Source organism: Lonchura striata, chromosome 2 (genome assembly GCF_050655825.1).
Source record: "Lonchura striata isolate lonStrDom1 chromosome 2, ASM5065582v1, whole genome shotgun sequence".
Classification (NCBI taxonomy): Eukaryota; Metazoa; Chordata; class Aves; order Passeriformes; family Estrildidae; genus Lonchura; species Lonchura striata.
The window spans coordinates 65,678,158-65,704,898 of record NC_140704.1 but is presented as its reverse complement, the minus strand read 5'-3'; the positions used below and the strand labels follow the sequence as shown (position 1 = coordinate 65,704,898).

General features: G+C 42.0%; 2 protein-coding genes across 4 annotated transcripts in view; one reads left to right on the top strand and one right to left on the bottom strand.

Annotated features, from left to right (window-relative positions):
* Positions 1-19,813, top strand: part of NEDD9 (neural precursor cell expressed, developmentally down-regulated 9) — a 116,927-nt gene extending 97,114 nt beyond the window's left edge. For all 3 annotated transcript variants that reach the window (XM_085571486.1, XM_085571487.1, XM_021536526.4), the window contains one exon: positions 274-19,813. In XM_085571486.1, the coding sequence (XP_085427612.1) occupies positions 274-765 (492 nt within the window). In that variant the 3' untranslated portion in view covers positions 766-19,813. The remainder of the gene's footprint in view (positions 1-273) is intronic.
* Positions 16,102-26,741, bottom strand: SMIM13 (small integral membrane protein 13). The gene is made up of 2 exons (XM_021536527.4): positions 26,578-26,741; positions 16,102-19,015 (listed from the first exon to the last, which is right to left on the bottom strand). Exons 1-2 carry the CDS (start codon positions 26,651-26,653, stop codon positions 18,822-18,824), a joined length of 270 nt encoding a protein of 89 aa, XP_021392202.1. The 5' UTR covers positions 26,654-26,741; the 3' UTR covers positions 16,102-18,821.

Here is a 26,741-nt window from a genome sequence, read left to right as displayed (position 1 = left end):
AATGAGCAACAGACTGTAAATTCAGGAGTTCGTGTTGTTGGGGTTTTTTAATGCAAATGAGGTATTTTAGATGTTTCTTCCTTCTGAACTCTGCATGTTTGGATTTACAGTAATCAAAGCACTTGATCCTAGAAAATAATACTGTTACTTTTTATTTAGCATAAGGTCAGTGTAGGATACCCAGGGGTGTCCTGAGGCACAAAGTGAAATCGTAATACATAACAGCATCTTACGAGAATACTTGCTGATGGGAGCTTTTGTTTTTCCTTTCAGATCAATCAGTTTCAACGTCTGGAGCAAGAGATCACAAAGCCAGTGGAGAATGACATCTCCAAATGGAAGCCTCCACAAGCCCTCCAGACCTCCCATGACAGCCGCCTGCTTTTGTTCTACTCTGACCAGTGCGAGACTCACTTCAACTCCCTCCTGAATGCCATCGATGCCTTTTTCAGTTGTGTCAAGTCTTCTCAGCCCCCCCGGATCTTCGTGGCACACAGCAAATTCATCATTCTGAGCGCTCACAAACTCGTGTTCATTGGGGACACGCTCGCCAGGCAAATGACTACTCAGGACATGTGCAACAGAGTGATGAACTCCAGCAACCAGCTGTGTGAACTGCTCAAGAGCGTTGTTCTGGCCACCAAGGCGGCTGCCTTGAGTTACCCCAACACGGCATCCCTGCAGAAGATGGTGGACCGAGTGACAGAGCTCTCTCATCATGCACAGTTGTTCAAACTCTCGCTGGTCCAAATGGCGTCCTTATGAAACCCAGCAGAATCCAATCCGTGAGCAGCAAAGTAGAAGAGCAGACAAACTGGAGTTATTTTTATGCAAATGGTATCTTTTTTTAGATATTTTTTATTAAATATTTTAAATACATTCTTATACATTAGAGAGTCTAATCAAATCAGGGATCTGGGAATATTGTCTGGTTCTGTATTATGGTTCTTATACACATTTATATTTGTATACACAGCGTATATGTATATACATATGTATATGTATATGTTGTATATGTATATGTTGCTACCTTACCTAAACCATCAATTAAGCACCTTAAAAATTACACATCAGGTAAACAGTGCATATCTTTTGTATATACAGCCTGTTTCCTCAGCATATTTGTTAACTGGATTCTGCACTCTTTTTGTTTCATTCCATCTTGATGCTGGTGCATGGACTTGGTTGTGAAACCTACTTGTAGCAATCCATGAAACAAGTGTAGTGGTTCTCATAGAACTCCATTCCCTTCTTAGAAATTACTTTCTATAGGTTAATTCTGTGAAGTTTAACTCCTTTTGATGTTACTTTGTAGTGTAAAACATTTGGTCGTTCTGACCAACATACATGCACAGCTGCAATAAGCAACATATCAAGGAAGTCATACAGCATTTGGGAGAAAAGCATTTTTAGGCCATGTAAGAAACAGGACCTAAAGGAGGAAGGCAGAATTGTATATATTTAATATCCTTTGGCATTCAGTTTTTGTTGTTTGTAGTAACTGTCCAACATGGAATTTCAAAACCATGAATGGATTCCCAGCAATGTAATTTCATACATGTTTACTTTGTATGTCTTTGCATTGGCAGTTTAATTTAACAGTCAGGCTTGAAAGCCTTATTGTTTACGGACTCAAGAGATATCCTGAGGGCATCCCAGGATCCATTGGTCTAATTTCTGAGGCTGTGGGCGAGCAATGTTTCAAAATACCAATCCCTTTCAGAAGGATTAACATACAAATCATATTTTGTATGGAAAGAAAAGAGCTTAGTTTGAAATAACAGATATTTAAACATCTCTATAGGATATACACAATTTAATGAAGAAGTAGCACTTAATTTTCTCTGATATATTATTGGGAATTAATTGCATCTGTTGCAATTCTGACTTCCATTCAACTACTGGGCTTTTTTCCAGAATTTTATTGTGTAGGTGCTGGTCTTTTCTGCACTACACTGTTGCCAAAAATGATGTCCTGTTTTAATGGGACCATTCCATCAGTAAATATGCACAGTCCCGCCTAGTAATTTTCAATGTAGACCCTTAAAAATTGTTAGCAGAGTATTAGCCTCCTTTAGAAATTTCATGTATGCTGGTCTCTCCAAATCCCATATAAGCTTATTTGTCATTGTTGCCTTCTGTAAACGTCCTAAAAATAAGTCACAGTGCACCATTTGCCTGTGGTCCCTAGCCTAAAAGCTGTGCTTCAAAGTGAGCAGTAGCTCAGGAAAATTCCAGGTGATTCCTGCATTTTTAAAGCAGAAGCAGTACTGCCCTTCAATTCAAGGTGGTCCCGCATTAATGTGTTGAGAGCATTTGCCAGATCGCTGGTAACAGCAGGGCGGTGAGATCAGTCGCACCTGGAAAACAGGCACTTCTCACTTCTGCCTGACTCCTGACTTTCCCATTTTGTAGCTGAACATGTGCCTTACTGAAATGGGATTTGTTGTCTTAGGTGACAGAACCATTTCAGCAGTGTATGAAACCCCACAGCCTTAATGTATTGTCTTAGAGTGAAGACCACTCTTCACTACCATAACATTCCAGAGAGCAAAACATTCCTGGAAGGTCAGTGTAAGCCAGCACAACCCCAGCTGGCTCAGGATGGGCTCCAAGGCTCGGCCTGGTGTAACATCCTGAAAGAGCAGTTGTGATTTTGTAACCTAGAAGCAGTTGCCAAAAAGCAATCTGTGTGAACCTGTTTTGTACTATTGTTGTTTGGGATTCTTTTGTATTTCCTTGTCCACTTTTTTCACTGTATATTCTTAGAAAGTGAAAACGTGTTTCTAGGTGTAGTGGTTATGTTGATAGTTTGTGCTTTCCAAAGGAGAACCTTTATTGCAACCCTGTATTACAGTTTGTTATCATGTAGAGAGTCATTTTGAAATGATTAAAATTACTAGCTTTTTTATATTAAAAAAAAGGCAGTTTGATCTTATTTTTTCTTGTTTTCAGAGTCTTCTAAGCATATTAAAAGGAAATATTGCTGCTTTCTGATATACTATCAAAGCCATTCTGAAATGAGGAACTAATTTTCTGTCTTTTCAGTGGTCAGTGCTTATAGTGTGAAATGAGAACTTGGGAGTTTTAGAGAAAGGGACAGACAGTTTCTCTGCCTATCCAGAAGCAGCAGGGTGCACATTTTTACAACTCAGCCACACAAGCTATCAAGTCCAAAATACTTCTATGAGGACCTGCAGTACACTGAGACACAATCCTGTTCCATTCCTTGTGTGTATTCCTGCTGCATAAGCTGCATCCCAAACCACCTCTCCCTAGCACTGACAGTGGTCCTTCACCTGAGTGGGGCAATTCCTCTCAACAGGATCCCACAGGATGATGAGGTCATAGGACACAGCTCTGCCTTCCACCCATTCTGGCCTGTTCCCCCTCTCCAGCACTTACTGGTGAAGCCATTATCCATGCAGGAACTGGAAAATCAACTTTGCTCAGTACAGGCACCTTTCTCCCCTCAGTCAGTGGTAAGAGCACTCCTCTTCTACATGTCAGGTTGAGCATTATGTCAATGTGAGCTTCATCTGAAATAACCCCGTGGCTTTAAGGATCACAAAGTTTTCCCAAAAGTTACTTTCACATTTCACTGCTGCCAAGGCACTCACTGCTCAACCTCCCATCAAACACCCAGGGATGCAAGGAGGAGAGATGTTATATGTGTCTATGATAATTCGTGCAAATAAAATTGTCACATATTTTATAGTTTTGTACTGTTAAGATAATACTCCTACAAGAAGTTTTTAAAATGCACAGGCCAGTGATGGGATTGCAACACAATTTCAAAAACAACTGGACAAAGGAGTGAGGACTTAATTTACAAGCAAATGAATGTGGCCAGCCCAGAGATGGGTCATCCATCAAGATGGTCCGAGGAACGCAGGGACAATGAATGCACGATAAATATCTGATATGGAGAAGCCATCAGAACATCTCAATACTGAATTCTGGGAACACAATCACGGGTGTTCATCACTCTCCAGACATGTTTTGTTTAACTTGCCACAGAGAAAAGAACACCACATGAATATGTGCAGTCCAAAAAGGAAGAAAAGGGACTCTGCCTTGGGCAAGAAAAACCATATAAAAATCAGTCAGACAGGACAGTCGGTGTGAAGCATAGGAAACCAGAGCCTCTCTGCTCCCCTCTCTCAAGCTGCAAAGTCCCCATGCAGTTGTCAAGAAACTGCTGTTGTTTGGCAACCAAGTTGATGGCCAGTGTGAAATGACTGTCTCACGGCCAGTGTGGGAAAAAAGTCTGCCTCACACTCATGGCAAATGCAGAACACACATGGCTCTTTACTGCATAACTTAATTACTGTTTCATGTTTATTAGAAAAACCCTTCCTCTTTCAGGATGATGAGCGAGGGAAGGAAAAAGCAGGCAAAAGCCATCCTTGAAATGGGCAGGTTTTAGAGAAATTGCCAATTCATAATTCATAATAATAGGCCATAATTCATACTGCATAATCCCCTGCTGCTGCCTCTGCCATTTCTTGCAAGCCAGGGTTGTGCAGCTCCTGCCTTTTCTAGAGCAGTGCACTGCTGCAGCCTCGGCAGAGCCACTGCCTGCTGCTCCAGCACAGGCAATAATGTAGGTGAAAGATGCCCACTTCCCACAGCATCATCTGATGCCAGAGTACACCCCAGCATCTTCACATCCCCCATAACTTCTAGGCTCTCTCTGAGCTTTTGGCACTCTCTGGCATGAACATCTGGGCTGCATTTTAGAAGTGTCCCTCCCACACCCGTCACCAGCTCTTCAGAGTGTTGTCACACCAGTGACACACACCTTCCCTCTGCCTACAAACCAAGCATCTGTAGCTTTTCAGACCCAAATTCAGCTTTTCCTTATTGAACTTCCACTTCCAGGCTGCCTGCTGTACTTTAACATGCCTCAGTCTCAACCTAAAGGCTTTAGAAGCTTGTGGGATTTCCTCCAAAGGTAGTTCTTAACCTTCCCTTGCCATTTCTCCTCTCACAATGTCCACAGCTTTAGTCAACATTTAGACAGTAACATTTCCAGGGCAAAGCCAGGGTCATGCCAGTCCCCAAAGACTACACAAAACATTCCTCCCTTCTCCAAAATATGCCTGTTCATCATCTTAGCCTGTTAAACTGAGATTCAAAAGCTGCATGTGTGTATCTTTCTTAAGTCAATGGAGCCCTTTTTCTGCTACAAGGTTTTCCCATCTCAGAGATGGACTGTCTAGATAATGCAGATTTGAAGTATTTTTAAAAATTATTTATTTTTGTAACTTGCACCCAAATTACACCTATGACAGCAGCTTTCTCTAAGAGCCTGGATATAGCTGTGTGGCTTGTCAACATCACAGCAAAGCTGCAGCTGTATCTAGTGCTGCAAAGTCCTTCCCAGAAATTCTTCTGACTTTAAGAGGGTATTGAAGCCTAGGCTTGAGAGTACCTGCATAAAGTGAACAGCAGCAGGAAAAATATCTAATCTAGCCCTATTGACTGTTGACTTCACATAGAGCAGGGATGATGTTTGACTTCCTGGGAGGTTGCATGAGGGGTAGCACAGACTCTCCGTAACTTGTACGACATCATTTTCCCTCTGATGTACTGCCCAGAGATAATTTTACTTTGATTTAATTAGAGCTAAATTTGGAGTGGAGTTCACATCATGAGCAAAGCTTGACCATGCTGGACATATTGCCAGCTGTTGGATTAATTTTGGAAGCCCAAGTACATAATTCTTTATTCAAAAGCCAAATATTTAGCCTTCAGTGCCAGTGTGTTATGCAGAGTATGAAATAGCCAGGCAGCTTCCTGACCTTGGAAGAAACACCTCTCCAGGGCATTGATTTGAGCTCCTGGAAAGCTTCTGGGTTCAGATGAAGGTGATCTTTATCCCCCACCTTCCAGGTCAGTGGCTAGGATCATTTAGGTGTGGCTTCCCAGATCAAAGGACCAACAAGGATAGTTTCAGGTCAAAATTTCAGGGCACAGTCTGGGCATGCACACTGCCAGCTGCTGTAGAGGCCTTTTCTTCAGTTCTCAAAGCAGCAGAAAATCAGTAGTTGCCCATCCCATGGACAAAAGCTCTTAGTGTCTCCTTGTCTCTGCAGAAATAGCCTTTGCTCACAGATGTTGTGGACTGCTGAACATGAGAAGCTGAAATGCTCAGAGGGAGAGGCAGTGCTGAGTAGATCACTTTCCCATCTCTCCTGGGGTTTAATTTGCAATAGTAACCTCTTCACAGCAGTTTGAGCTTCAGTTCTGTCTTTTCAGCAGACAGCATCAGGCATGGCTTAACCCACAACTGAGCTGCAGTTTGCTTTCTTCTTTCTTCACCTCTCTGGTCCACTTTTGGCCCTCGCCCCCACAGGCAAAGTCCACCAAGTCAATGCTCCTCACAGGAATTCACTTTGCTGCTACTGGCCCCTCCATCCTCCCAGTCCCTGCTGCAGGCGAAGCCCAGTGCCTGGGAAACCAGTGCTTAAATAGCACTGCTGCAGCTGCAATGGGCTCGGCATCCACACCACCGCCCTGACAGGGGCTTCTTTTTCTCTGCTGAACACCGAGAGAAAGGATATCTGCTGTACACACAGCAATTCCACACACCAGGCTGACTGTGGTAAAACCAGGAGCAGGGAGTAGGAAGTCTCAGGTCTCCAGCAGATGCATGAAGCTCAGCTCATCTGCTCTGCGCTGCCTTGCCTTTGCTGCAGGAACAGCAGCAGCTGCTGCCCAGCCCGCAGCGGGCTCCCAGAGGGTTACATGTTCCATAAGACCAGGCAAAAATTGTAATTCCCTGGTTCTGTGCAGGCTCGTGCCCACTGAGTATCAGCTCCTGTCAGCCAAGGGAGGCATGTAAACATCCCACTGCTGGGTTGGGGGAGTTGTCCTCTGAAATCAGGACTTTTTTTCTCCTTCCACGTAATTTCCCTTTATTACAGAAAGAGTGATCAGGGCCTTTTCCTTGATGTAAAGCTGCAGGAAACCAAATTCAAGAGGCCCTTCACAGCTTCCTACTTAGCCAGCTTTACCTTGCTCAGCACTGCAGCCAGGGCTGCCCAAACCATTGCCAACCAGGAAAGCACAATAACAATGTCCCAGAAGCAACTGCTATTTATATGAAGGAAGACTTAACCGTGATTAAATGAAGGTTACAGTGAAGGACAAGCAGAAAAATCTGGAGAGCAGAGAACAAGAAAAGCAAAAGAAAGCCTTCTCTGGCTTTAAATTTTCTTGCAGAAAGGAATCAAAGTAAATCTTACAAATTTTTGTGCAGTTAGAGGACCCCAGAGCATTTTGCTATGCAGTGATTCAAGTTCTCCTTTATTCCCAGTCAAGCGCAAAGAGAAAAGCCCCAGGGGTGAGTGGCCATGAACATGCAAAAGAAAAATAGACTTTTACTGTTTTTTCTCCCTATGCTTTGTTTTCATGAAGGATGTTAGGAGCAGCCCACCCAAAAGCCTTTTATCTCAGGAGGAGACTTGAGCTGGAAATAGGTACCTGTAATTAACTTGCCTTCCAGAAGGGGAGAAGTAAATTTACCTGGCTTTTCTTCATAAGGCATTTCAAAGAGAAATTAATTTTTGATGAATGAGCATGTGCATGCTGCAGTGCTTGACCTGCAGTTAGTTTTCAGGCCTCGCTGCTCTAGACACAGCTTTCACTTGTCCACTCACAGATGTACTAAAGAAATAAGCACAACAGCCCTGCTGGAAACCTGTATCACTTTCACGGGAGTTGCTACAATGAAAAGTGGACAATGTCAGAGCAGGGCTGCACTGCACAGGACACCTCATTCCACCCCGAAACAGCAGCAAGTGGAGCTGCCTTTGCTCCTGAGAAGGTGAAAATCCACAGGTCCCTCAAGTACAGGCATTACACAGAAACACCGGTTCAATCCAAGAAGTAGAGCTGCTGAAGACAGCAAGATAGACAAATAAGAAAGCTTGTTCCTCACTTCCTCCTTTTCTCTCCATGGGTGGTGATGTTCAGAAATGCCTCAATTTGGATTAGCCTGTACCTACTCTCAGTGTGAGGCACCTCAGATGCAATTCATCCTGCCTATCTAAAGACATTTGCTTGTGAGAAATATCATCAGAGTCCCCTTTAAGTTGATTAGAGTCCAGTCTATATGATTAAATCTACTTTAGGATGAGACAAATCCTTGACAGGCTCCAATGATTGATTGCATCTTCTTAGGTCTTCAAGGGCAGCTGAGACAAGCAGCTCAGGTGCAAATGACCACATCATACACTCCTAAATTTTGAGGATGATGAATACTACCTGGAGACCTGCCTCCTGAATCTTGGTGTGGCCATATACACAGCTCAAGTCATGACCTGAACACTAAAACACTGTAGAAACTCATGGGCTCCCCCAGCCCACCAAGCCTGAATCTGGTATTGGTACCATCAAAGCACTTGTCCTGAGGGTTCAGCAAGTCAGGGCACTTCTGGAGCTTGAGCCAACAAATGTCACAACCCTCATCCAAGCTGAGTACCCCCAGTCATGCCACCTAGTCCTGCCTTCAGACAGCCTCCAGGCTTTGCAATTAGCCCTGGCTCTAAAGACCCATCAACTAAAACATGCTCTGTGCCACATAGGGAAAAAGTTGGACATGCAAGCAACTCACAGATCTGTGCCTCCACTCTCCCTGCAGTTTTCTTGCCAGCTCTGTACTTGTAGCAATGCAAAGTCCAGGTGGTTACAGACCTCCTTCCTTAGGAACTCCCAACATGAAGGATTCCTGGGTTAGGTTGCTCTTCCTTGTACCAGTGCAGAGAAATACAAGAAAAGAGGAAAATGAGACAAATTTCCTTAAGGTCACAAGGGTAGTTGATAAGTTTCCCTCCATAAGTAATCTGCATATATGTCTGCCTTGCTGAAAAGTGTAACCTGCAGTTTCAGACACTCATTTCCAGGGAGAGCATGCACCAGATGCCAGGTTAAGTGGCTTTGGCACAGGAAGGGCTGAATCACCAAGAGAGGCTAAAGGAGAGTCAGACAATAGAACAACTCTGTTTTGAATGTTGGTTTCAAAATTATTTTCTGACAAAAGTGAATTTGCTTTCTTCTTCTAGTTAGAAATGTTCTGTGAACATCTTTTTTCATTTACTCTGAATGCTTCTCACTACCACACGTATGTCTCATCCCATTTTTGTCTGTTTTTCTCCTCACATGGGAATGAGGATGACACAACTGCAAACAGTAAGTACCTTACATGGCGAGTATGTAGATCCAGCTGAAAGAGATTGCACATTTTTATTTTCTTCTTCTCGAGAACACTATCTTCCCCAACACTTCTTCATTATATTTGAGAAAAAAAAAAAAACCAAAAAAAAACAAAACTTCTAAAGAACTTATTCTCAATGCTGTATCAGCCAGGCACTGCCTATGCAGTGACCTGAAGTGGCAGCTGGCAGCACAGGAGTAAAGAGTCATGTATTTAGGCACTGTGCTCATTAGCTGTTAACCAGAAAGGTATCAAGATACTCCTAAGCTACTTCTGTCCTACAACAAACAGCACATTACTGGATAAAACAAAAGCACCCACTTGGAGGCCAGCACAGGACACCACTATTGCCATATAATCCAGAGCCCTGCAGCTGACCAGTTTTCTAGCAAGTGATTCTGTCTCATGTTCTAGCATGGGGATAAATCCCGTAATTCATATATTTCATATGGAGCCATTACAGCTCATCAGCTACTTATCAGAGGGGCTCTGCTACAGTTAAGTTTTTATGCTAAAATTCCCATAATATGCAGACACAGGAGCCTGTGGCATCTCTTCTACATCAAACCAAAAATCTTTGGAGTAACCCATCTGATCCATATAAATTATTCACAAGTAATAACTTCAGCAGAAAATGCCAACCTCTACTTCCAGGCAAGGCAACAGAGCATAAAATCTCCATGCCCTGTGATCATTGCTCAGTTTCTCATCCTATGAAAAAAACCAATCAAGGGGAAAAGTGAAATTCAGTGTTTCCCACATGAATGCATCCATGGCTTCCCAGGAGGACATTGTTTGACAAGCATCTAGGAGGTCATTAAAGCAGGCTCTGTTCCTCAGCAATGCTGCTTTTCCACAGGCTCAGTGATGAAGGCACAAGCCTTACACACATAAAACCCCAGCTGTGGCTCCATCACCAGCTGAAATCTATTTTTAAAGCTGTCTCCATGTACACAGAAGCAAGTCCTCCAAGCCTGATTTTTCTCTAGCCCTTGCAGTTTAAGTGAAGAACAAATAATACCTTTTGCACAAGCAGGAACTAATTAGCTCTTCAAAGCTCCCCTTCACAGGTGAAATCAGCTAAGGAGGCTGGGACAGCCTCACACCTGCTGGCTGCAGCCCAAAGCCCAAAGGCAGAGCCCAGCTCTGCTCTCTGCTGGTCCTGCCCAGTATGCAGGGCATCCCAGGCAGGAAAGGCTCCCATCTCCTCCCATGTGCTGCGCTGAGTGCTGGCTTCTTACTGACTGTTCACAGCAGTAAATATGAGAGCTATTTGTGAAACAAAGGAAGGGTTTTCTTCATTCTCAACTTCAAAGACTTTTTTAGTTGAGGGAATATACATGTATTGGTTTTGTTCTCTGAGCATTTCTAGCTATCAACCTGACAACATTCAAGTAAGAACTTACTAGGTGGGTCAGGCCATGGAGTACACAGCCCCCATGGAGCACACAGAAATATTCTGTTTCTGAAGGGGCAGGAAGATCTCTTTAGGGTACATTTACAGGCCAACTCTCTCTAGTGTTCACAATCATTAGATATTGGATATTAGGAAACACAGCACTGACTGCCCCTCTCATCCTATAAACTTGGGATTTGCCCAAGGAAGTATCTATTAGTTGGTATCTGCAGGTTCACAACCTTATCTTTGTGACATCCTGTGGCAGCAGATTGCAGGTTTTCATTACCTACTGTGTGAAGTGTTTATCCACATCTTGAGACATGCCAAGAAATGTTCTGCTGCAGCAACCACTGAAGTGCTTGGCTATCCTAGAAAAGATACTGCTCCTGTCACGTACCTGTACCTTGAAACAGTGTCCTTAGTCTGTTGTGTTGTGTTTCCTGAGTGGGAAGTATGCACTGAACCCAGAAGCTCCCCCACACTCCCCTCATCCTCGCACACTTTCTTACTTTCCCTAGGACAGGTTCACCCTGCTGTCCATCACAATTACTTCTGAAACACCCACCAGTCCTGGTTAAAGTGTTGATGACAAGCACATCTCACCTAACATGAACTGAGAGCAAGGGTCTTGGAGAACAGAGAAAATACAGTGTGACACAAGTATTTTCTGGTTTTGTATACAGATCCCGGCTAGTCACCTTCAGGCTGGAGTTTGGCCAAGAGAAAAAAGAGAAGCCCTGTCTTTTTTAGCCTCAAACACCACAGATACAAAAGGTTGGCTTCAGCTCTTCCTCTTGCTGGCCACAGGGCAGAGGCTTCTTCCTCCTGTCCAAGCTCCCACAGGATGGGTGGGTGGTCACAGCTGCAGCGGTCCATAGCATTGGCCAGCACCTACTTTCCAGTGGCATTTGTGCTCCCCATGGAGCTGCCAGGCAGAGGAGTGGTGTAAGAGCCAGTGCCACCCTCAGCCCTATTTTGGTGTTATAGACAGCCCAATTTTTAATCCCAGCATTTCATCTCCGTTTTGACTTGGACACTCTCACAAGCACTAGAGATCACTAACACAAGAGCAGCAGTCCTTCAGACCCAAATAGCAGATGAAGACTCCTCAGGCACACACCTGCACAGCCTGAGTTTCCCTGGCAAGCCACACAGACTGAAAAAGAAAAAAAAAAGTTAGTTAGTTTATTTGTTTGTTTGTTTTTAATGCCATCAACCCCTCTAAGTGTAAATGCTAGATTTGCTAATGGGGATTCACTGTAGGTCTTGAGTAATAAATGAGGGATTCAATAAGGGGAAAATATGTTTCTCCAAAGTCCTATGCAACAAAATGCTTACTCCTCCCTTAGCCTCAATACAGAGTCAGCAGCAGCATAACTCAACAAGGCTTCCACCATGTCTCTATCCCCTAGCTTTTCTCCAGAATTTTGGTCTTTAATGCAAGGAAAATGTTACACAGGCTCTCTGTCTGCAAATCTAATAATAATATTGTGCTATTAATATTATATTTTATATTAATGGTAGGCTACTATTGGATTAATCCTAATATTAGTCTTTGGGAGAAGGTTTTAAAGTAAGCTGATCACAGGCACTTGTTTTACCTGATCAGTAACTAGCAGGATTTAGACCAGCTTTGATGAGGTGGAATGCCACATCACATCTCAATTGTGAGAAGCATGAGGATGCAACATCAAGAACTGGTTTTGAAGAGATCTGGACAGCAGACAGCTTGCCTTTGCCATCAGACTGGGGAAAAACTCCACAAAACCAATACTTCACCTAAGCTGCTATAGACACTGGTACAGTATGTTTGTAACCCTAAGAAGAAGTCGTGTGTTTTGTAGACTTTTTTTTTATTTCTCAAGCGCAGTGAGAGTTAAGAAAAGCAGACCTCTCTTGGCATTTTGAGACCTCCCTCCCTGAAGAAGATAGTTTTGAGGTCACTTTCCTTTACAAAGTAAAGCAATGCACCAGTGCCCTTGAGGCTCCATGCATTCCCATAGGTATGCAGGCTCAATACCTACAAGCAGCTGCCCTTGTACTTCCCAACCCACTAAATAACAGCAGAATTACTATTTATTACAATAATAATAATAATAATAATAATAACAATAGTAGTAGTAGTAGTAATAGTAATAGTAATAGTAATAGTAATAGTAATAAAGCTACAGCACCGGCAAAGGAGCTCAGCAGCATCGGTCCTGCCAGAAGGGCCTGTCTCCAAAGCCTGGCGGCCTGTGCCATCTAGCGGTGACAAGCGCCCTTCCCTCCCAAACTGGATACTAAAAGCCTCCAGAATTTTACTATCTTTTTATTTACTATTTCAGACTGAATCTGAGGTGTCCGGTTCAAGGATAAGCATCTTCCACTATCCATGACATCACTTCAAGGCTCAGGAGAAACGTGAGGAGATCCTGGAAGCAAAGACAAAGGAAATGCAAAACCAAGTCTACCCTCCGTACGTGAATATTTTGGAAAATGTAAAACTAAGGCTGCAAAGTGCCACTGCTAGTACTTCAGTGCCACAATTGTTAAATGAACCTCGTGATTTTGCCCAGAGAAGCTCTGGATGCCCCATTCTTGAAAATACTGGGTTGGATGGTGCTTTGAGCAACCCCATCTTGTGGCAGGTGTCTCTGCCCATGTCAGGGAGGGTTGGAACTGGATGGTCTTTAGGATCTCTTCCAGCCCAAACCATTCCATGATTCTATGATTTTGGAAAATAAAGAGGCTAACAAAGAAATTCAGTAAAATGTGGCAAATCAGAGCCACAAAGTGAAATTCACAGCTCCCTGCCTTGGCATGGCCCCTCTGCTGGCCTGGAGGAAAGATGAACATTCGTCCACATGGCTGTAGTACTCACACTGGTTTGTGTTTTCCAATGTGTCCCCAACCCACTGACACCACAGGTTGATCAGACTGGTTCTGCTCTCGGAAAACCAAAAATCAAGTTGTGCCAGGATCAGAAGTCAAACAGATACGGTGCCACCCAGGCACCAACATGAGAGAGCTTTAGAGGATTTCCATCATTGCAGAGAGGATGCATACCTGGCATGTCCAAGCTAAGCACATCCTCTGCCTATGCCTTGCAGACACCTGCTCCCTGCACCAAGCTCAGCCCTCTTGCAACCACCCAGGTCACCAGGCAGCAGCTCCTGCTTCTCCTAAGGATCTTCTCAAAGCAGGGTCTTTCCAGGGGGAGAAACTCTTTATATTTCTAAAAACTGAGACCACTTATGTTGGAAATAAGTGGTAGGCAGGGACAGATTTTGATGCATTCCACCATGGCAAGGAAGTTGCCCAACATTTTTAAACATGTTAAAGACCAAAAGCTCATCAGCTAGCATCAAAAGACTCATTTGCCACAGGAACTACAATTAACCCAAAATAAGCAGTAAGTTCTCACAAAGATAGAAGGCTCCTGATTAAATCCTCGAGTGAGAAGGAGCAGGGCACTGTGCTAGGAATTTAGAGATTGACTTTAATAAAAATTCAGTGCTGACACAGCCCCAGCAGTTCAACTTAGCACACAGTTGTAGCAAAACTTGCTTTGAGCCACAGCCTGTGTTACTTGTGAACAAACAAATTTGCTGGCAGAAGGCTTTCAACTCCCCCCAAAAAAGTTAAAATACTCTAGTGCAGAAGAGAGGACATTTACATGACAGAGAAAGGTATTCTCCTTGGAAGTGTTCTGAGGAAGACACAGGTTACATGTAACTTTTTTTGAAACTTCACTGTTACCTGCATTGAAGGCTGGATGTTTTAACAGACTGTGGACAGCAGTCAGCTGCCTGAATTGTTCAGCACACCCAGACCCAGGGAGAAAGATTCACAGGCAAGTACCTCTCAGACCACAGATGTGGGATCCCACAGATGTGGCATCTTACCCTTCTCAGTTCAAGTACACTGCCAGCATTTGGGATGAGTCACAGTGGCAGTGACACAAAACAAGCCAGCAGAGGCAGGTACACCACAAATAGTATGTTGTGTGTTTTCAATATGTGGACAACAACCAGAGTGGCCACATTACAGCCCTATCCCCCCATCTTTCCCTACATATTAGTCTCTCAGCTGCCAAAGTTAAAGGAACATTTGTGCTATTCATTTCCCACTATGGAAAATGAAAAGCCCAGCGAATAGAAACATATGGAAAATAAAGCCCAAGATGTACTTGATTGCAGTGTCCCACTTTGTGAAAATAATTCCTTTGCCTGAAGTGGAGTCCACCACTGCTAGACATCCACGTAAGCCCTAGACCAGATGAGAGCCTTTTCCCAGGCACTGTGAAGCAGTGCCAAAAAGTCTCCCTTCTATCCAACTTTCGGTGTTCAGCTTTCAGAGATAACACTGTGATTACAAACATCCACAGATGATCAAAACATAAGTGCTTTTATGGTCGACATGAAGAACACAGCAATATTCATGTCTTAAACATTTAACATAAGACCCAAGATATTCACATAGCCGACTTCCAGTCTGATCACAGATAAAAACATGTTCATGTTAAGTAAAACCCAAGCAAGATGTAACACTGGCTGTATTTTATAAAGATTGTGTACTTTAATTACATAGACTCAAGGCCACAGGAGACCCCTGATAGCACAGGAGCACCCATAGTACCAGTTAAAACAGCTTTTGTTGGAACTTGTGGCAAACTTGTACAATGGCACCTTTATTCATCCCACTGGAACAGACCAAAAAGGGATTCTTTGGGATCAGCACCAAAGCAGAAAAGCAAGCACGAGTTTCACATGCACTTGACACCAGTTGCCCATCACTGATTGTTCTCACCTATATTAGCCCCCAACACACACCACCATATACAAATCCAACTTTCTGAGCTGAAAAGCCTGGGTGCTCAAGTCACGTAACACCAAGACATTTTGCTGCACTCCATTAGTAGCCTGTTTTTAGAAGGGAGAAGAGTAAGACAACAGCAGAACATTTGTTCTCTCATATTTCAGATTTTTCTTCAAAATCTTCTTTTAATGTCTGATTCTTAAATAAAATAACCCAGGATACAATGTATGCATTTTTCTTAACAGAAGCAGTAAGGGATGAAGCATGTTCTCCCTTCCTTCTCCTGTACATCTTCATTTCCAAAATAAGAACTTCCTACTTCATCAAGACACTTATTTTAGAAAAACTAGAGTCTACAACCAATCGTAGATGGAAAAAAGCAGAGAGGGGAGGTGGCTTGATTTTTGGGTGGTTGTTGTTTGTTTTGTTTTTTTTAGTTGCTAAAATGAAATTACAACTTCCAAGGTATATGGCAGGAAAAACACCTTTACTAACAACTACTTTGAAAGATATACACAAACCTGCCCTTTACAATGAAGTCATCTGCAGGTATAGCACCAGCTAGAATGTGACTGTTGATCAATCCTCTTTTGTAGTGTTTCACACTCAAACCAGCAGTCTAACTCTACAGATGAAATCCCACTCAAAAAAGTAATCAGGAAATCACTCAGGTCAAATATTCATATCAAGTCTGGTTACTTTATTTTTCATCTGTGCAGTCAGTTAAAAGAACAGTAATGATGAAAACATAACCACAGAAGCTTTAGGTACAGTTTTGTAACACTGAAGAAGCAAATGACCACACTGAACACATTCTTTATGCTGGTCATTTCTAAATGAAACAGGAGGACATACACAGGCCTAGTTCAGTGTAAAACCTGATATTAAGCAGCAATGTGATCACAAATTGCAACACTGGCAAATACAACACAGGAAATTACTGCTTATTCGAAGTTACACAGCCCCTGCAACAAAGATGATATGACTGTATTTAAAATAAGAACCCAAAATACATTCAAGATAACAGCTGCAACAATAAGGCAATCGTTTTAAAAATAGATCCCATTAAACAAAACAAGACCAACCTGTTGCCTTCATAAGGTTTCAGACTTGGATGGGTGAATATAAAGTTAAGTGCTTACCCACCACTAACGCTTCGGAAGGACATTGATAAGAACACCTGAAGACAGTATATTGGACTGCCAGCAATCACAACCCAGGTCATACCACAAGCACATGTCCCACACACACAGCTTTGCTCTTACACGTCTGCATGAAGTGCCCCGTACAAAGATTTCACTACAGTTTCCTTCAAGAAAAATTAAGCATTGACAGAAGACATTAGCATTTCAAAATTCTTCCAAACCAATTATATACCTTTGGCCTGCTACTAGTAAGATCATTAAAGCTATACACTAGGGAGAAAGCGTAATTGGTAGCTACATCACAACAACATTAAAAAAAAATAGCATCAGCTGTTTAAGAAAAGAAAAAGACTGAAAATAACTTGGGAGTGAAATGTATACCTACATACAGCATGGAAGGGAGAAGAAAGTTGTTTGGCTAGAGCAGATGAGCTTCCCAGAGGTTCCACGTCCATCTTATTGCATATTTGATCGGTGTCCACATTCAAACCCACACAGCTTTCTCCTTCATTATCTCGCTGCAGAGTCTTGATTGTTGTACCTTCAAAGCTACCCTGAACTAGCCATGTATACTGCCATAACTTCACGTTTCTTCACAGCTCCTAAAATCAGGGACTAAGTTACTGTTTCTTAGCCAGGGACACTATAGGCATCAGCCTTTTTCTGTGCACTAAAGGCTAGGTAAAGTGAAGTGCAGTGGAGTGTCAATATCTTACATCAGTACAGAGCAAGTATCTTTATTTGTAAGCCTATATTAGCAAAGCTTAAGACAAAGATGCTAAGTTCTTAAGAAAAATGTCCCAGCACTTGAATAGCACTGCTAGACTGGAAGTCTCACCATGTGACAAGACATAAGCACATAAGAAAATTGTGACATTAAGTTATGTGAGGCAAACTGGAAGCCACAGGTTTAAACTTTTTAACAGCTAAAAATACAAGACTGATTTTAAAGTCCTGATTAAGTTTTTCTCCATGGAGCAATGATCCAAATACTACCACATATCCAAACTTCAAGAGAAAACTGAAGCTGTTCAAGATGAGACCTGTTGGTAGTTCTCTCTCATACACACATTACAGGTGGTACATGCATGCTCCTTGTCCTTCCAAAATCTCATGCATCAATCTTCAGAGTTTCTAGATAAACAGAAGTGGAGCTCTTCATTCTGAAGTGCAATGTCGAAATAGCTGTAGAACTCATCATCAGAGAAAACAGGAGCAACTGCTGATTACTGGTAAAAATCTGCAAGTCCTACAGCAAACATGAGGTATCGAATTCCCTGCTGGAACACTGTCAGAGTGTCCTAGCAATGTCTGACAAACTGCTAAGAGAGCCTTAACTGCTTCTAGGAAAAAAAATCTGTTAGATACCAAATACCTGATGTAAAGGTGTACTAGGAGAGCTAAGAGTAGGGCTCATTATCCAAATACCAAAGATGACACTTCAGAATACTAAACAGTGAGTAGTGCATAACCCAGGCACCTTCCCGTCTCTGGCACAGGCTGGACTTGGAACAAAAGGTTCAGGAAAAACATTCAGAAGCCTAGCAGAACTGTTTAAACTATAATCCTTCTTATATACCAAAACCAAGAAAACAGGTCTTGCCATCCAATTGCTTTCTTTGCATCTCCTTCTTTTTTAAAAAGGAGGAGATAATAAAAACCTCCAAATCATGTGCACCTAGTAGGATTTTTCATATTTCATTTATACTTTTTATATATACAAGAACTTAACTAAAATCTCACTTTAGAATATGTTCTAAAGCAGGATATTCTTTCAAATGAACTTTTTAGTTCACATGCTTTCTCAAGGTTGAAAAAATATATATATTTATACACCACTAAGGAAATAAAACTCAATTTCATTATATGTAGTTACAGTGCTGTAAAGAAAAAATAATTTATTAACTATTTCAAGTCTGAAATATTTACTATGTTCAGACTAATGCAAAGGCTAAGCCTATGGTCCAGGACCTGTTCTTCATCTGCATGCTGAGATGGGAGATATGGGAGCTCAGCATTTTTTGTGATGGAGATTTCTCTCCACCCCTCCCTTCTTCCATATTCTGTGACTTGCTGCTGAAGCCCTCCCTGAATCTCTACTGTAGTAGCATCATCCATTGGTAGATCAGAAGTAAAGGTCCACTGGGATCAATGGTACCTCTTAGGTCAGTTTCTTAGTACGGTCCCACCACCGAAGGACACAGTGCAGAGGGGGAAACCATTCACCGTTCATTCAGAAGTTCAGTGGAGTACTTTAAGTTGTGTCTTCCGCAGGTGCCCTTCGCTGCCGAGCTGATTTCTGTCTCCCTCTATGAGGCGAGGGAGGAGTTTCCTGCTCAGTTTCAGTTTCTGATGGCTCGTTGTCCCCCTGCTGGGACCCGGTATCACCTATCAATTCTCTCAGGAATTTGAATTTAGACAAGAACAATTGCCAGACCACATACCATCCTATAGGAGAAAGAAAAAGGATACTGCTTAGTTACTTCATACAAATTGATAGTCAGATCAATGGCAAAGTATATCACAAGAGGGGAAAAAAATCTGATCAGCTCCCACCCTCTATTTGCCAACCCCAACAGCCCTCCACAGCACATACACTTATTTTTACAGTCCTATAAAAACCAATTCAACTTTGTAAAGTTCGTCCTCACCCAGAAGCAACATTTAAGCTCCAGGAAAAGCCCTACACATTCCAAACTGAACTGCCACAGCAAGTAGGTGGGTGATCACCATCACCATCACCATCACACAGATAAAGGCCTTAATTGTCAGGAAAAAAGAAGTCCTGTGGTTATATCTCAAACAACGACTCAGGATTCATTACACAGGCACTGTGAAAGCACTAGAATTTCTCCCCTTACCCAGCAAACACTCCAGTCTGGAAATCACATTTTAAAAGTTGCATAACAGAATCACTATTCAGCACACTTGCTCAGATCCTCAAATTAATATATTTTATAATAAATCCTATTCTGAAATGGACAAGGTCTTCCTTATGTTCATGAAAAGACCACATCCCCCAAATTCAACGAGATCCCTCACCATGCCCAAATCCCACTAAAGTAAAAATAACATTCTGTGGTAAATCTATGTTCTGTTCCACCACTAAAATACTCCAGGTCCCAATATTATGCAAGTAAAGAACTGAGATGGCCACATTTCTAGAATCTATCTTTAAAAATACTTAAGATCAACCTGCTCCTCCTCCTTTGTCTTATCTAAGTGTTTCTATAACAGGTAGAGGAACCACAACTTGAAAAAGCAGATATGGAAGTATGACTTGAGTATAATTTGTTGTAAATAAATATTCCATTAAAGGAGGTACTTTAACTTAAGCTAAATAATGTGAACTACATGCTTCCTCTATCACTGCAAACAGGCTACTTAACACCCAGAATTACTATGTGTTGGGGAAATACTATAAAACATATGAAGTTCATTTGCACTCTCAAGAAAAATGGCACTAATTTCTTTTCATTGTTTGGTTTGAGTTAGAGAGCAGAGCAGAATGGTCAAAGTATCCAAAACCCCAAGTACCATAAACAGATTTTGGAGCTCTCTAGCTTCAGACTACAAACAAACCAGTGTAAATAATCAGCCAAGGGGACTGGTTCTAGCAGCCAAACAAACAGACCAGAGTAACAGACGGGTGAAACAAACCACAATGCAGTGGGTTGAAAATAAAATTACAGCAGGCTAAGCCAAAGGTATTAGTGGGAGGGCAACCAGGCTTGAAAACCAGAATAAAAAACCTCACAAGACCGCCTAGCCTGTACCAGAGACCTTTAGGTATAATCAAAGTAGAAAGACTTCTTTCTTTCACTTGCTCTAGTTAACATGCCAGCTTGGATGGAAAGTTAAAAAAAAAAAATCCCCAAAACAAACACACTTGTCCAAATCAAGTTAAGACTGCCTCTTCAGCTGAGCCTCCATGTCACTAAATAAATAAGAATTTTATTGGAAATAACCAGACTAGTAAACAAAAAGTTATTCTGGGTAATAAAAAAATCTCTCCAGCAACAATATCGGCTAAATACATCATTAAACAAAACCACACACACAGACACAAAGCCTGGAGGCAGATTCACATTGTCTCTGAATCAAAAGACAATGCCTCTTCTATTTTCTCATTCTATTAAGAACATTGCAAAATGGTAACACCCATCACTGTGCCATACTAAAGAACTGTAAGTTACATAACTGTGTTTGAAAAAAGAAAATAATTGTAAACTAATTTAAAATACACACACACACACAAAAAAAAAAAAAAAAAAAAAAAAAGGAAGATGGGCATCTCTAGGCATTCTTGACTGTATGTGGCTTAGTTTAGCTTTGTGGGCTTTTTGCTGTAGAGCTCTTCCTGGACGCGTAAATGACACCATTGGTTTGCATCTCTAACACTTCCACTCTGTTCAGGTAAGCTGCTCTCAAAGAAGTCCTACTGGTTTATCTTCACCACACACAGAAACATTTGATTAGAATCAGTCTTTCAGTGCTTGCTTTATTTTCTTTAGCTATTTGATTTACCTTTCAAAATAATCCTTAGCTTGACTGAGCCTGTGGAAGCCAAACAGCACACCCACAACCTGTCCTCAGCAAACAAGCAGTGATGACATGCAGACTGATACATAATATTTCTAGACTAACTGGCGAAAGAAGTTGCCTCTCAAAGCAGTAAGCCAGATCAAACAAAGCAGGGGATCCAACTCTTGACGTAGCACATACCTGAATCCCGTTTTGCAAAATCTAAGCTACCAGTGTTTTGCAGCTAGGCAGAACAGCAGCTCCCAGCCTTGCAGAGTTTAGTACTCATTAAAAACTGGGTGCCACCATCTCACTTAAAAATGCCACAGCCAGATGCCATGCAAAGACACATCTGGTAATGTGGATTCAGTAGGTCAACCCCCCCTAATAAATCACGATGCAATGTGTTTGTGAAGATGGGGCTGTGAGTCAAAGCCTTTGACTAACTCATCGAGGATGTATGTAACATACATGCAATTCAGATGTTAATCAGATTTTATGGTTTGACTAGACTTCATAAAAACTACTTTTTCTGTTACTTCCCACATCGGCTCCTGGTTCTTTGTAAAGGGGAAAGAAACAGTGATGTAACTACAAAGTTACTCCCAGTCAGAAAGTGAGGGATAACAAGCCTCAGGCCCGTCTATTTCATTCACCTTTCACTGGCTTGTATGCAACAGTTGAGTTTTCTTTTTTGGAGCACATTTTCCTCTTCTATCTCAATCAGGAAAAGCAAACAGAAGAAAAACCCCAGGGTTAATATGGAGTTCTGGGTAAAAGCAACTTGGTTTTTCTTATGTGAAACACAAATGAAACCAAGAAAGGCAGGATGGTGATGCAGTAACTGCAATAACAACACAGAGAAGACTGAGCTTCCAATTTTGAGCCTGCTGTGGAATTCATGCGTAGTCTTGCAAGATCATTTTACTTCTGTGGATTTGGAAATAGGATCCTATCATGCCAAAACATGGCATGATTTAAAACTAGGGTATCACCATGGTGAATGTTGCCTATATTCAAATGCTGAAGTGCCCATTGCAGGAAAAAAAAAAAAACACAAAAAAAAAAAAAAAAAAAAAACACACCACGGATCTTGAGATGCTACAAGTCACTTCATCCACATCTCTGAATCTCTGAAACAGTGCAGCAGTAGTATACTGCCTTAGTGGATAGCTTTGCTGGAGAGGCTCATCCTGAAGGAAGCACTACTCTGATACTGGGATAACATGGGACATCAGATGACACAGTGCTTGGCTCTGCACAGCTCCATAAACCTGTTCACATTTAATGCAACACTACCACTTGCTGCTTGCTGACTGAGCCAAAGGAAACTTACTCTCTTCTTATCTCCCATTTACAACAGTTTGTAAACTCAATTTCAAATTAAAGGATATTTTCTCTTTACAAGTAGTCTAATCAAGCATGACTTTCCTCATCTGTTAAGGTATTTCCAAAGAATCACTCATTGAAGATAGTTACAAAACTGTTTATGCAAAGCATTAAAGAAAAGTTATTCAGGCAGAATTTAGAGCTGAAATATTTTCCCATCTGCAACTGAATTCATATTTCTGAAGCAAACCACACATTCATTTCAGCATTTAGAGTTACATGATTTTTATTTTAAGGTTGTATGTCTCAACCCGCATTTCATTAGCCTCTTTTGACAAATGAGATGAATGCTTCCATCTGCTCCAGTGAAGGCACTATGGCAATTTCACTTGGCTTCATGCATTACTACACTGGGAAAATATAACAAATACACAGAGGTAAGCAGTACTAGAGTTCACCTTGGCTGGTATTTTATTTTATCCTATATCTTTGACCATGCACAAGTTCCTCCCATCTCAGAGGTACATGGAATACAGAAAAGCAGCAATAAGACCACCAGAAAAAGAATATCAGAAAATGTGAGAATGAAAAAAGTGGGAGCAAGTTATCTTAGTCCCACTTTTAAGGGGGCAACTGAAAATTTGCTGTGTTTACAGTACCTCAGTGGTTTCTGTGTCAGATGTGATCAGTTTACAAATGCTAGCTGCAAGCCTCCCATGCTTCTTAACTAATTCAGATTAACACTGAAAGTAGCACTCGCCAGCATTCAGACATGTTTTAAAGAAATCAGGCCATTTATTCAAAGTACATTTATAGACATAAATGCCTAATTCACATTGCTGAAGAACCAGTCAAAGTAAAAAGTAACTTCTGATAATTTGTGCTCTGAATTTTATCTTTTCACATTGAAAAAAAAAAGGTAAAGTCAATGTTTTACTCATTATTTAAGTTTTGATAGTACTTATCATATTATGTATGGATGGGCAGCAGAAATCCACCTGATCCTGGATAGTTAAGTTTATTACTCTCTACAGGAAATCACAACATAAGTCCTTTTATGAGCCACACAAAATCCAAGTCCCAGTTCTTTACCCTTCCTCTCAATGTTGTTTCAACACCTCTTGTCAGATGGCTGCAAAACATTCTTATCATCAGATCAGGCTTACTCCAGATTATATCCAGCCCTTCCTATGTCAGACCTGTCCATTAATTTGTATGTCACACTGACTGGCTTTTGCTCATATGCTGTCACACACAGCATTTAGGCAGTTTCTTCTCCACCTTCTCACCTACAGGTCGCTACTTTTTCCAGCCTTTCCAGGGAAACTGCATGTCACTAGCACAGATAAACAATTAAATTCAAAGTACTTTTTTTTCCCAGTAGTGGTCCTGACACTGCTTTCCTTGATTATTTTCCACGGCAAGTGAAGTGTTAAGTGGTATGCCCAATATTAATTAATTAATAAATGCTGAATGATGGAAAAATAATGACAAATACTATAAATCATTATCAAATCCCACTGAGTCACTTCTATCATGATATATGATAGAATGAACTATATGATAGTTCAAATCCCTCCCCCAAAAACCCAATGAATGTGTCAGCTTCCTCTGTTCAGTACATCTGAAATCTAGGGGACTTTTACCAATCATTTTATAAAGCCTGACATTGATCAAAGTAAAATAAAATTAAGAATTCAAAGCAAAATATTAATGAAATTCAAGATGAATGTCCAATATATAACTCCAAACAAGCTAAGTATTTACAAGCCACTTAAAAGTAAAGTTATTCATTACTTCTGCTTTCTTTAACCACGAAAGCACTAGGCAAATGATTATGTTATTAGCCAAAGTTAATGCTTAGCATTCCAACTCCATTTGTCATATACTGACAAAGGCAGAAGGGCCTGAGGAAAATTATGCTTGTTTCTGAGTGTGAACAGCAGGTTGCAAAATTGTATTACACTTTCAACAAGATAGTAAACAAGTATCTTGTATGCATACTTAGATATAAAAGCCCTAGCAATTACCATGCTACATCTTCTGAAAGTTGAAAAGTGGCCAGTCAACAGCTAATGAGGGTAGAGAAACTTAAATAAATATCTACTTAGGCCACTGTTTATTCTGTAACAATAGACAGTACAGGACATGCAGGAAAAGAGCAGGAGACCAAGCAAAGTATAGCCTTGCAGTTCCAGTTATCAGTATTTTACAGATTTCCTCACCCAAGATAATGACCAAGATGTTGACCTTTCTTCCAGGAATGTTAAATGACAGAAGTTTCAACATCCAAAATATTCCTTGTTAATGAGCTTGCAAATTATTTCCCCATTGTGTAAAATACAATTTTTTGTTTTCAGCCTGTTTCTTGATCATTTATCTTCACTTACTCCAACTCCTCTGCAATTATGACATTTCACAATGCTTCCCACTTGACTTTTGACTTGCTACTCAGTGGTATAGCCATCACCCCTTCTCCAGTCATCTGTTTTCCAGGCTTTAACAGATCTAACCTGTTAAGAGTTTCTTCATGCAAAATAATTTCACAGCACTAAACAAAGAATTGCTGAGGAAACCCTGTCTTTTAAAAAGAAACTAGGATTTCATTTTTTTAATGAAGTAATACACTTTAACAAGAAAATACACTGTGTGAGACACATGCACATGAATGATTCCTATAGCAGTATAATGACATTTTCTCTTCTGTTTCAGGCTTCTAAAGTTTGATTGCCTGTTTGCTAGCTACAAAGCATTACAGAGATATTTTAGAAATGCTTGCAATTACTTCAGCTAATCCTTTATTTGGTATAATAGCAGCTCAGTTTGATTCCATTATATTTCTGCATACAAATTACATGTGTATACATTTCACACTTTCTAAGTGCCTTACTTCATACATGCTAATACTGGATTTCACTTCCCATTTCAGTATCCACTCCCTTGATAGTGCTAAATCTTTCCACAATGCTTTGTCATTTTGACAACAATTAGCAGCTTTTAAACTATTAAACATCAGTCTTCACTTTGCTCCCTAAGTTTTTCAGAAACCACTTGTAAACACACCTGTCACCAAGGTGCCAGGTAGGTTTAGAAGTGGTTGTAAGTCTCACAAGCCTTTCATCACATGTTATGGCATAGTTTGAATTTGCTGGCGTGTTTTTTATTTGTTTTGTGAGCTGCAAGCTCTGCATATTGGCCACAACACTCACACACTGCACTGCTGATTCCTTCCAAGAACTCCCAAAAGACCTGCAAGTCATCCCTTCCATTGAAATAACCCTTCTCTCGGTGTATTGAAAAAAAAAAAAAGCCTTGGATGAATCATCGAGGTTGGAAGAAACCTTTAAGATCATCCAGTCCAATCGTTCACCCAGCGTTGCCATTTAACCCCTAAATCAATAAACTCTCCCAGCACCACATCCAGACACCTCTTGAACACCTCCAGGGATGGTGACTCCCTGGACAACCTGCTCCAATCCCCAACCACTCCAACAGTGAAAAAATATTTCCTAATACCTAATCTGAATCTGCCCTGTCTCAGTTTAAGGCCATTTCCCCCGGGCCTCTCACTGCCTGCACAGCAGACGGACCCCGCTACAGCCAGCCAGGAGGTTGTACAGGGAGACGAGGTCCCCCCCGAGCCTCCCTCTCTCGCTCCACATGAGAAGAACCTCCTAAGAGCTGTCTTCAGCCAACTCTAGCACAGGGACGTCAGGAACTGAGGGATGCCAGCCCCAAGTTTACCTCCTGCACCCACGGGCACTGCAGATCCACGCACGTAGAAGCCGCACAGGGTGACTGCTCAGGAGTCCCATCACTAAAACAAGCCCTCATTTCCAGAGGAAACAGCGAATTAAACACCGAAGTAAAGCTCTAGGAGCCTATCAAGGCTGGGAACGCCTCGGGAACAAAGAGAAGAGGGCGCTGCACGCCACACACACTGCCCACAGGCCGGGGCACGGTGCCCTTTTCCTCCCCCAGTCAATCCGAGCCAAGGGGAACCACCACAGGCTGGAGGAACCACCACAGGCTGGAGGAACCACCACAGATTGGAGGAACCACCACAGATTGCGAGGCTGGGGCGAGGGCGGGCGGGGGGCACCAGCAGCGAACGCCGCAGCCGGGCCAGCAGGAGCCCGCCGCGCCCCGGCACTCACCGCACAGCATGAAGAGCAGCACGCAGGCCAGCGTGGCCACGATCACCAGCAGGGTCAGCCCAATGCTCTGCCACATGGCGCGGCCGGGGGCAGCCCACAGGACCCGGCCGGGCCGGCGGCCCCGCTCCTGCTCCTCCTCCCGCCGCCGAGCCGCCGGCGGCCAG